Below are 12,500 nucleotides of genomic sequence, written 5' to 3'. Positions count from 1 at the left end.
TAACCACCCTGTAAATAAACTTTCCCCCATTTTTATGACTGTGGAAACTAATATGATATTGTACATAATATTTAGCATCTATAGTGATGAATTCAGCTTGCCGAAACAAAAAGGTCTTTTTCCTGGCCTACATAGTGATAACATAAAAAATTATAATGACCTATGACTAAGTCCTGAAACACATCAGATTTAGCGAGAAATTACTTTGTATCAAATGCACAAGAAGTTAATAGAAAAATTGACATATATTAATAGTTCTATCATCGAATATCACACTTTTTAAATTCTTAAATATCTTGTGTGTCTTGTGTTGTCCAGTTGAATTTAGGGTCTGACCAATGTCTTGCTACATCTGATGTGAACTCAATACTGTAATAATTTTGTTTAGGTATTATCGCTATCATTTACTCATTTTTTAAGATATTAAGAATTCAAACAAACTAAAAAAATTAAATCTTATTAAATGTAGCAAAAATTAATTGTCTAAAATGAAAACTGAAAATAATATGCCTAATTATAATTAATACAGAAACAATATGTACCTGATTAATTGAAATTGTTAAATAATGCAATCATTTAAATAAATATCCTGTATTCTTGCTATTCTGTTATCAAAGACTAATCACGTAAAAACAGCTACCTACAAAGAGATTTTTTGTTTCAACATTTTACTTGGGATCGGGAAGCTTCCCTTTTCGTATAAACTAAACATCTGTTAACAGAAAGAATTGTATATAATATCAAACTTTTAGAAAAATTGACATTTTGAAACAGCAGTATCAAAGTTTTAATACGACTAGGTTTAATAATATATGTAGGTACTTAAAAGTTATCACTACTATTGATCTGTGTTCTTTTCCTTCTTAAGAGGCAACTCAGTCTCAGCGAAGCGTTTGCACCACTGAAGATGCAGGCAGTGAAGAATGTCGAAACGTTTGGAAACATTGGATGCGATCAATTAGAAAGGCCACAACAGAACTTCTAAGATATCACAGTTCAACCTTCAACCTAGCAACGAGAATCAATATCAATATCAGGGTAATCCTGGAGGTTCTAATAGCGAGTTTGCCCCCACCGACCTAGCCCGACAACAACAAGGACATGTCAAAGATTCCTGGCTATGGCCACGGCATAAGAACCAAAAAACATTCCTCCTTTAAATAGCAATATATTAAACATTATTTCTTTTATTAGTTTTATTTAAATTTCATCATCGTTAACTTAAAAACAAGTATTTAATTATTAATGGTAATTTTAATTTAAATCTTTTATTATCTACTCATCGAAATTTAATATTTACTTTACAATTTTTATATAGTTTATAAAGTAATAAAACAAATAAATAAATAAATAAATAAATAAATAAAATAAAAATCACGAATCTGTTTAAAATATAGTTTATTTAATAAGTGAACTATGCATTTTATTAAAGAAACGAGAACACCTTATGGATATGCGTAATAAGGACGTCCATCCAAATAACAGAAAAGTATAGTAATTCATACTGATATTGCCTGTAAGGGGTGTTTTTACAATAAATTACATAAATATTTTCATAAATAAGGCATGTAACGATTAATTATAAATTGTACCTATACTAAGATAGATTAGATTAGATAAATATTACCTATAAACCACAGCCTATAGACTATGTATTTACATATAGCGGGTATATTTTAAATAATCTAAATATGTAGTAATTACACGGTTTTAGACAGTCGCAGACGTCTAGTAAATTTGATTTATCTTAATGTGTGTTCATCGGGATGTCGTTATGGATCCGCATGTCCACATAACAGATCCATAGACATGAGAACAAATATGGACAAAAAACGGATACCCAAAACCATAAATACTACACTACACAGTTGTGGCATACTATTAACATCAGTTATAATTACATAATATTGTAGGATGTTGTTCGATGAACAATATTATCCTTTTTTATTTTAACATAATTGATATCTAAACTACCAGCTGAAATATTTCTGGGTAGGTACCGCATTTTTATTGCTCAAAAAAAAAATTATTCTACGTACCAACTCAAGACAGAATTAAGACTATACAATTCATTTTACACTTAATATATTTAACTCAGTTTTCTAGTCAATTCTAGTGTCTCGAAAATTTTCATAGTGCAACAATTTGTAAACAATAGAAAATAATTTGGTATTCACAATCCATCCGATCAAAAATATGACAAAATAATTAACAAATAGTACGGCAGTGCGTTAGTCATTTTCTTCGTCTGCATAAACGGATTGTTTACCCCCATTCAAGAGAACGTAGGTTATAAAGAGACGTACTGCACTTCACCTGAAGACATTCGTTGTTACTCTCACTGTTATACATTGTTAAAACTATACTGGTAGTGCTTTAATTGAGCCTGATTTACGTGACGGTATTTTTTCGTGTTAGTGCAGTTTGGATTTAGGACACAAGCCAAGATGCGACTCCTTACTACAGTAAGTCTTACCCTTTGCCTACACGATTACATCGAATACCTTAGTTGAAAATATTACGTTTCTAATTTAAGATTTTCACTTTTTTTCTTTTTTAAGACAGTACTTATTTCATTTTTTTGAGATTATTTAAAAAAAATTAATATAATTATCCAAACATTATTAGTTTTAAAAAAGGCTTTTTAAAATATTTTAATTTTTCAAAAAAAAAAAACAAAATTTCATTTGTTTCTACATTTTGCATCAAGTACCTATATTGTAATGATCTATGCAATTTTTTTTAATAATCTATGTAGGGAGCAAATTTTACTGATTTTTTACCCATCAATTTCATTTAAAAAATCATCAAAGTATAGTAAAAATAATTACCTGATATAAAATTGTGTAAGACAGAAATATAACCTTACTTTAAATTAGTTCTTCTTAAAGTCTTAAAACATTTAAAGTAAAGTAATACATAATATAAGAACTAATAAATAAGAAATATATAGTCGAAAAAATGGAACTATTATTTACTTTCGTATTGCTGTTTTACAGAATTTTCTTAAAATAAATATTAGGAGAGCTTTAAAATTGCCAGGTACATAAACTCAACATTTCACTTAATTCATTAAAATAAATTTTATAAATTAAATTAATTCAAATAATTAAAAATATATATATATAAAAAATATATATTTAAAAATATATTTTATTTAATAATCGATAAACATATTCAATGCTCCTATATAATTACTTATTTTTATCTTGTAAACGTTAGTGATAGAAATATTATTACTATTTTGTTTTATACTTGAATGTCATTTTGCCATTCTAAAATTAGATATAGATTTTTTTGTAACTATTTCACAATAATTGAATAGCTTTTAAACTGTTTCTTCAAATATTTAAACATTCTTTGTAAATTTGAAGTAAATAAAATTATTTACCTATGAGCTAAAATATACAAGCAACCAAAATAAATGCAAGATGACGTTTATATTGCTTTGATGTACATCGGAGTAAATTCCACATTTTCTTAAAACTCATAGTGAAAAACATTCAAATTACTATACAGCTATTATACAAATTAGAAAGATGGACTGCACTATTATTATTTAAATAATATTAAATTATATTTAAACTGCAAACTATTTTTCACAAGTATTCTAAATACTCTGAAGTGTAGGAAAATGTATCAAAAAATTTAAAAAAATTTCTTAAATTCTAAATTAATGTTTAAATATTTATGGAATGCAGCAAAGAATTATTAATTTACAATTTAAGCTCAGCCTAAACTTTGAGTTATGCATGTGCAGTTGGCCCATAATAGTTAATTTAATTTGAAATATAATTGAAATATAGGGTAATTTACAAATATCTGCGAAAATTTTGTGTTTATATTTAAAAAAGTAGTGGGACAATTTTTAGAATTTTTAGAACACTTAGGTATTGTTAGTGTAGGTAGTTAATAATCCTAATTAAGCAATTTTTTCAAATTTCATACATAAATAATAATATAAATAAATAATATATATCACATAAAAAAATATCAAAATTCTGAAATCGTAAAAGTTCTGGGCCTTATTGATAAAGAATTTTGTTATAACTATTTTATATGTAATTTTCCAAAAAGTTAAACAGTTCGATAATAAATATTATTAAAAACTATCTCTTATTTCAATACGATAACATTAATTGTTTCAAAGAAAAAACTAAGTATTTATAAGTATTATGTCGGTCGATAGCCGCACGGTTTAAGGCGTCAGTCCTTTAATCGTGTGCAAATTTCTGCCCGGGTTCGATTCCCGCGTCCGGTAGACCGTAGATTAGCCATGCTTGTACGGAGGATTGGCACCCTCTGTGGTGGGGTGGAAGAATGTTGCCTTGGCTCAAAGTGAGAGATTGACACCGGTTGCCATTTGACCACCCCCCTAATTAATGAGGTTTTCTACGTTTCCCTCATTCCTGCACTGAATGGTGGTTAGGGCTTACCAACATAAGTCGTTCCTGGGCGCAAATGCGGCCTGCCTAATAATAATATGCCGCCTCCTCTCCCGCACAAGTCTCCGACTTATGGGCTAATTCTCGTAATTAGAATGAAGAGTAGAGATATTATTATTTAAGTTTTGGAATAATATTTTGCTAGACATTTTCCGTACATTGTTATTTTCATAATCCGGAATTTTTATAAATTAATCATCGCAATTTAAGATGCAGCTTTAGAGCTAACAATTTTCTTCATTTTTCTCGTACCTAAATATATTTCCTTGTGTATAATAATTATATCAAACTTAAAAACTATTGAAAAAGAGGTTAAGTAATTAATTATAAAAACCTATAGAATTAAAGCTTCCTAGGAATCTATATTATATATATTTATATAACCTAAATTTTGTTTATGTATTTCCAAAACACCTTGTATTTAAAAGTATCTTTCTGGTTTATTATTTTTAATCAACTGAAAACCATTTAATAGGCATTTAGATGGTACAATTGTCCCACATATTAAGACATTTTTAAGAGTTTTTGTGCGTGTATTTAATTTATATAGGTATTGCCCCAAAAAAAAATAGAATTATTATTAATGCTTTATTTTTTCTCAAACACTAAGTACACTTCAGCCTATTTCCACACTGTATATTATAATTTCTAATATATTTTTCATATAAAACGATTTATAGAAGCACATTAAAACATTTGTTGAGTTATTGCATAATACGTAATTCTAATTCTGTATAAGGATTACATATGTTGAGCAACTAGCTGTAAACACTGTCAATGAAAGTGCATTTCCTCTGCTTTATCCTTGATGTTTGGTATTTACTTTTCCACTGATGTTTGAACCAGTATTAACATGAGCTTAAACAAACAATTCTTGTTTTTTTCCACCAAAAATTACATTGCACATTAATATAAGTATTGTAATTGCGATGGAGGCGATGAATTATAGATAAGTTGATTGTTTAAGAAAATAACTATATGGTATAATATAAATTAAAGCTCCTGAGGCCTCACAAAAATAAAATCATTTACACCATGAAGTTCTTAATGGAAAAAAAAAAATTATTAATATCCTCATTTGAGAACATCTTCATTTTATTAACATTCATTATTTTTAAATTTAGCTTCATTTCATAACGATTTTAAATTCACTTCTTGATGTCTTCAAGGCGTGCCCGGTTGTTAATTTCTCTTACATGTTTTCTTATGTACTTACTTAGTTTTTATTTCATAAGAACTTTATATTTCGTTACGCTTAGATAACCATGTAACACAAATAAACTATTTTCTAGCCAGTCAGTAACCTCTAAGAACTATCAATTTTTTTTATTTCTTGGAACTCACATTGACTCTTGACAAATAGATATTTGGTGAATTTTTTGAACAACGATTTCCAAAGAAGGAACGAATTTGTTTCTTAATAATCTTAAAAGGTATGACCTTCTATAAAAGATTTAATCAAAAGAACTGAAGTTGTTTAAACTAAGAAAATTATGTGCAAAATCGAACACCTGGCACAAAAAAAGGTATAAAGATGTCCTTGAGATAATATTACATACTTGCTAACTTGCTACATCTCTAAATAAAACAGTTGCGTTTTCATTGAACAAATAATAATAATTTAAATTCCATTCAAAAATCATTGTAGAACCCTTCTCATTTAATTTTCTGTTAACGGAGTTTTTTATACCACCGTTTTATAAATGATTTATAAGCGGGTCAACCGAGATAAATACCCAAAAAAATTAAGAAATCAATATCGATATTAACAATCAGCATCGGAGGAAACTCAAGAATTATCAAATGTAGTTCGTCTTTTGAGATCAGACTGGTAATAAAAAAAAAATTAAAAACCATGGAATAACAGTGACCTCATTCGTATAGAAAGATGTAACAAAATTTTAATAAGGAAAATTATTTAAATGTTCAAATTTTGTGGCCACATATCAGTTTTGATTGCGATTGGAGAAAATTGATAAATCAATTCAAATTTGCTTTAATAAAATATTAATATTTCTTTAAGAAATATTATGTGGATTATATATTTTCGTAAAACTAATAAATATTAGTAATAATTTTCGTATAACTAATAAAACTTAGCAAACTTGCTCGTTAACAATTGGTAATTAATTTCTGTTCAATTCCAAAATTGGTAGATGGCTATAAAATTTTATTCTAAATCACTTTTCTAAATAACATTATGATATTTTCTCATACAGAGTGTTTTTGAAAGTGTCATAGTAGAGATTAATAGAAAATAAAAAATTAATATTCTTTTTATGGACGATAGGCCTATTGTTTTCTGTTTTTGAGATACACGGCGTCAAAAATGGTTTATTAAAATAAAGTTTTAGGTACATCATTTCCAAAAACCACAATTTTTGAAGGAACGATAGACCTCTGAACTAAAATTAATTAAAAGTCGCATTAAAATTTTAAATTTATGCAAATATTTTAAAACTTATATACAGGGTGTCCGCAAATTTCACCGACAACGTTTGACTGCATATTCACGACAATAAATAAATACGATCTACGAAAAAAAAGTTAAATAAAAAATGTTTGATATTTGAGTTACAAGCCTTCAAAGCTGTCAAAAAATGAAATTAATTTAATTAATAGTTTCATAACCCTTTTACCTATCGCGTTAAAATTTGGCACATTTTTTTAACTATTATGGCATATCATGGCATTTAGCGGTCAAAACTTTGAGGACCGTATTTTTTTAAAACGGACAGCAACATTGAAAAGGTCGTTTAATTAAAAAAAAAAAATGTCTCTTGAGAAAATCGCCATTGTGGAGTGATGAGAATTCTAAAGAAACACAACAATAATGACATTACCTTATAGCCAGAGCAATCAACATCTTGTTTTCATCGCCTACTGAACTTAAAGTTTTAAATGCGTGACACTGCTACGCAAATCGAAACATGCAGACCTGCAAATAATGCCATTTTTCTCAAGAATGGCTTTCTGTAGGCGATTTTCTCAAGAGAGATTTCTTTTATATATAAAACGACGTTTTCAATGTTGCTGTCCATTTTAAAAAAATACGACTACTGTAAAAGTTTTAATCGCTAAAAGGGAGAGTTAACCGGAAAAAATTATCACCCAGTATATCGATTTACCAAAAGCTTTAAGAAATGATACGCCATAATAGTCCAAATAAATGTGCCAAATTTTAACGCGATCGGTAAAAGGGTTATGAAGCTATTAATTAAATTAATTTTATTTTTTGACAACATTGAAGGTTTGTAACTTAAATATCAAACATTTTTTATTTAACTTTTTTTTTCGTAGATCGTATTTATTTATCGTCGTGAATATGCAGTCAAACGTTGTCGGTGAAATTTGCGAACACCCTGTATAAATCCAATACTAACCCAACATTTAATTTTGTAAATATTTTTTTATATTAATGTCATCTGTAAATCTGTAAGTGCACAAAATTAAACTTTACTCTGTTTATATTTATAATGATGAAAATAAAAATAGTAACTTTATTACGCTCGCATTACACATTTATATCTAATAACTGTTCATTCTGAAAGTTTAAAAAAGTAATTAATATTTTTTACATTTCCCTTTGATGTCGACACATTGAAGCCATTTAATGAAATCGGGGAGTTTATATTAAATAGATGGCATATAAATTTATATCATAGAAAGTGGAAGAAACGTCTTCCCTTCTAACAATGAATATACATTTGAGAACAAAGAACAGATTTCTGTTAGTTACTTTCAACTATGAATTATATTGTTTGCAAAAATAAGATAGAAAACGTCATGTTTTCTATAATTGACTTATTATCCAGTTATTTTTATGCAACTGTATCGCAGTTTATTCTCACAAGGTTTCGCAGACTTTTCTATGCTTAAAGACACCGCTGCGAGCAAAGATTTCTCTTCATTTACAGAGTATATTCACTTTTGTTTCGAATGAACAAGCAACTACATATACAGATATTTAAATGTATGTATCCAGTCGTTCCAGGTCATATACTCTAGTGGTATTTCAAACTGTTGCATTAGCCTAATAATTTGAAGGTTTTCCTTATTTTCTGGCAAAATTAATCACAAATATTTTGTTTAATTTCGGTAGGCCTCATTAATATAATAAGTAACTATGTGTTCATTTAAATATATCTAATCAAAAATGATTTATTAATAAATATTATTAAAAAATAATACTAATATCAATGTATAGTAATATAGGTATATTAACATGAAATAATAAAATCATGTTGACATGATACAAATATTTTGGTCTTTCATTGCATTAATATCATGTTTGCATTTCTAAACGCAGTATTCTTAATGTGATTTATTTTGGAAGTTTGAATATCTAAGAAATAAACTAGGAAGAAATTCCTTGTATATACAGTGTAATAATACTACAATAATTTATGAATAAGGGGCCATTTTCCTCAATAAAATTGGGGAAAAAATATTTAACAAATATATATTTGTTCTTGAAAGCCTAAGAGGATGTAAGAGAAGATACAGGGACGCCATTTTGAACAACTTTTTTCTACTTAGGTAATTATATATTTTTCCCATACTAAAAAGGAAAAGAAATTTTATATAAATAGCCCCTTACGTCAAATAGATTGATCAAATTGTCGATTTGATGTAAAACACAGAGATAAATTGTTAAGTTTTCAGTTATGTGCTTTATAAGTAGTATATCTATACAGGGTGTATTTTAAATTCGGCAACACAACTTTGACAGCTCGTTTCTTGGATTACTTTGTGTCAAAAAGTCTTAACCAGAAGTTTAAAGCCACTGATTTTCAAACCACAGAGAATTGAAATTAAAAATAAACTATATTATATTGTTTCATATATCTCTGAATATATTTTATGTAGACTGATCAAACTTGGGCTAACGCTTTAATTAATTAAATATAAACGTCCAGAAAACCAGTTGCGGAGGTACAAGGAGGCACTATTATTGAAAACCCGAGAATTTCTAACTCACTCAATTTTTTAGAAATTTGTTAAGAGTATTTGCTTCCTAATTGTCTTTCAATAAAACGAGATTTCTTATTTTATAAGAAGACAAATCATTTTTAATCTTCCTCTAAATTAAAACAAATTACAGATGAATAAATTAAAAGTACTTATACGTATACCTAAAATTTGTGTCCAAAAAAAGTGTAAATATGAAAAGGAAAAAAAATATTGACTTAAACATGTTCAGTTCTTTGTTAAACGTGTCCTCATTTCGTTTCTCAGATTAATTAAATTGCTACTGCAAGTTTTTGATATTTAATGATTACAATTTGTTTAAAATTGCATTTGATACAAATATATTGTAGGTTTTGTTCATAGAATGAATAGTTTTTGAGTTATTTTCGATTTAATCAAATATGAGGTAAACTAATTTTAAATTTAAAGTTATTATAACCCGAAAGTGAGAGAAATGGAAGACATTTTTTTAAATACAATTATGAATCAAAAAAAAAACTCGGCATATAAACTCCAGGGTTTTCAGTAACTGTGGTTCTATCTTCACTGGGTTGACATATTTGTCATCCACATCAGGGAATTTTTTCCTTTAATTACTTAAAAAGTTTCATCAATCTACGTAAAACAGAATCAGGTATCTGAAAAAGAATGTAAGATACATTTTTTAATTTCAACACCCCTATAGGTACCTCGAGAACCAGAGGTTGATTAAAACCTAGCATAAAATGATTTAAAGAGTACGTCCCTTATAACAAATCCTGCCTCATTTTCAAATGGACACCTACAACCCATCATAATAATTTCTAAGTTAGTATTATTATTTGTAACATACACTTACGTAATAAAAGTATTAAATAATTTGTAATTACTATATAAAAACTAATATTCGGTTTTGATTAATATATAAAATAATACAAATTATAACAACAAAGTTATAAAAATGAGAAATTTAAAAACTGTACAACTTTTTGCGTTTGTGCCAATATCTATTGTAATGATTACAACAGAATCGAAAACACCGATTAAAATTTCAAAATTTTACTGTTGATCAGTAAAAACAGGAAATATTGAAAGTGCAAAAATATATTGCGGAAGTCATAGTCATTTTACCAGTAATTATATTTGTTTAATTAAACGAAAAATCAGCGATCTGGAAAATGGTTATATGTACGCATTTTCATTAGACAAGAATCAGTACCTATATAGAAGAAAATAGCAGTACCTATCATTCATGCACTTGTTTGCTATTAACAGAACTTGCCTATCTCAGTCCAAATCATATAACTAATTAAGTGTTTAAAAGCATTTTTGCCTTGATCCTAATATAGTACTTAATCCATAATTTACTCACTAAAGCTATATCAAGGTAGTAATTAAAGTTCCACTAAAAATTAATGATAAGAAAGGTCAAGGTTTTTATTTACATAAAACTGTTAACTATATTATTTCACTACAATTTTGACAGTATCTAAATGACAATAATGTATATGGTATTTTTTAAATCGCACTATTTAAATTATGTGAAAACCACGAATACACTATTTCTTTCTTAAATGTGGGACCCATGTTTAATAATAATTATGGTCTATATTTAGGTACATTAAGATTCCGCCACAAAATGCAATTCATTATGATATCTTAAATCAAATTAGGGAACTGTGATAAAAAGAGAATTGTTTAATATAATGACTGAAAAGGTGTAGTTTAAGCAATTACAAATACGTATCTGGTATTTAAGTTCCATATTGAAATGGTATACCTAGTTTTTGTTTTTATCTACGTGTTTTCATTAAAGTTAAATACGATGTTGTAGATGCACAACTTTCAATTCGAATCAATAACAAATACACATTCTATGTGTACTTCCAATTTATGATTAAAACTAACTCATCATAGCTATTTTCATTTTTAATTTGTAATCAAATAAATTATTTGGTTATGAATATAAGTCTTGTCTTAAAACAATCGAGATTGGTTTCAATTTTGGTGGACTGTTGAACTAAAAATAATATATGTCAAAATGGTGACAAGAATACTAACACCACAAATAATTAGTCTAAGAGAGAACGAAAATGACTCAGAATTATAACAACCTATGTTTATAAACTGCTTTGTACTGCCTTTGTAATTACATTACAATGAATTGGATTTTATTATATATTATATCATGATAAGTTTTCCAGTGGTGAAGATAGTGGGCACACCTGTTCCGAGAATTTCTTAAAAATAATTAATTTAAGTATCTTTATAAACGCAAAGCAATTATTCTGCTGAATATTGAGCATGTTCTGAACAAAACAGATTTTTAAAACACTAACTATTTTCTGGTTAACACTGAGAATTACTCATACTTAAAGACTGGAAGAGTAAACAAATATTCAATTAGTATAAAATTCCATACTCGTTTTTTGTCCTACGGTAAAAAATTGTACCTGTAATTCCGTAAACAGTTCTATAACTACCTCAAACGGAAAACAAAATCAAGCCATTCCTAGAAATCTTTTAAGTTGTTTTCAGATCTTGTCGTTTTTATTCATAATAAATAGGTCATACTCAAGATTATATGTGACGATACATGTACCGACACATAAGTTTCATGGTGCAAGTTGCAATTTGTACGGCACAGTTTCAGTGAAATTACTTAGGTATCAGTTGGTGGCAAAACTTGTTGCTGTTTCACGCTCGATCCAAGATGCCTTGATAATCCGCGGCTGAAACAAATGTTTCAGCGAGTATGTCAAAGTAAAGCCAAAATAATTACAACGTTCTCTATTTCATATTCAAAATTCACTAATTAGTTAGAAAATGAAGAGTTACATTGTCTTTCTTTGGTAGTAACTGCAGATTGCAATTCTTTGTAAAGAATTCGTTATCCATTCGCCAGTGATGCATTTTTAGATCCATGTTCTATTTAACTAAACCTATGAAGAGAACTTTTCTATATTCACTTTTCAAAGCAACTTCCTTTCCATGCTAACTGCATTTCCATTTCAGGTAAAAGATTCTAGCTGCATTTTCACATTTTATTGTGCATATTTCCAGGGATATATATATATATATATATATATATATATAAAATTGGGG

At 27.6% G+C, this 12,500-nt stretch overlaps 1 protein-coding gene across 1 annotated transcript in view; it reads left to right on the top strand.

Annotated features, from left to right (window-relative positions):
• The first annotated feature begins 2,336 nt into the window (after positions 1–2,336).
• LOC108910199 (ras-interacting protein RIP3-like) overlaps positions 2,337–12,500 on the top strand; it is an 85,815-nt gene continuing 75,651 nt past the window's right edge. The window contains exon 1 of the mRNA XM_018714741.1: positions 2,337–2,465. Within this exon, the coding sequence (XP_018570257.1) occupies positions 2,448–2,465 (18 nt within the window). The 5' untranslated portion in view covers positions 2,337–2,447. The remainder of the gene's footprint in view (positions 2,466–12,500) is intronic.

Source organism: Anoplophora glabripennis, unplaced genomic scaffold, assembly GCF_000390285.2.
Source record: "Anoplophora glabripennis isolate ALB-LARVAE unplaced genomic scaffold, Agla_2.0 scaffold322, whole genome shotgun sequence".
In the NCBI taxonomy this organism is placed as follows: Eukaryota; Metazoa; Arthropoda; class Insecta; order Coleoptera; family Cerambycidae; genus Anoplophora; species Anoplophora glabripennis.
Note: the sequence above shows the minus strand (reverse complement) of the source record. Positions and strands in the feature narration are given on the sequence as shown.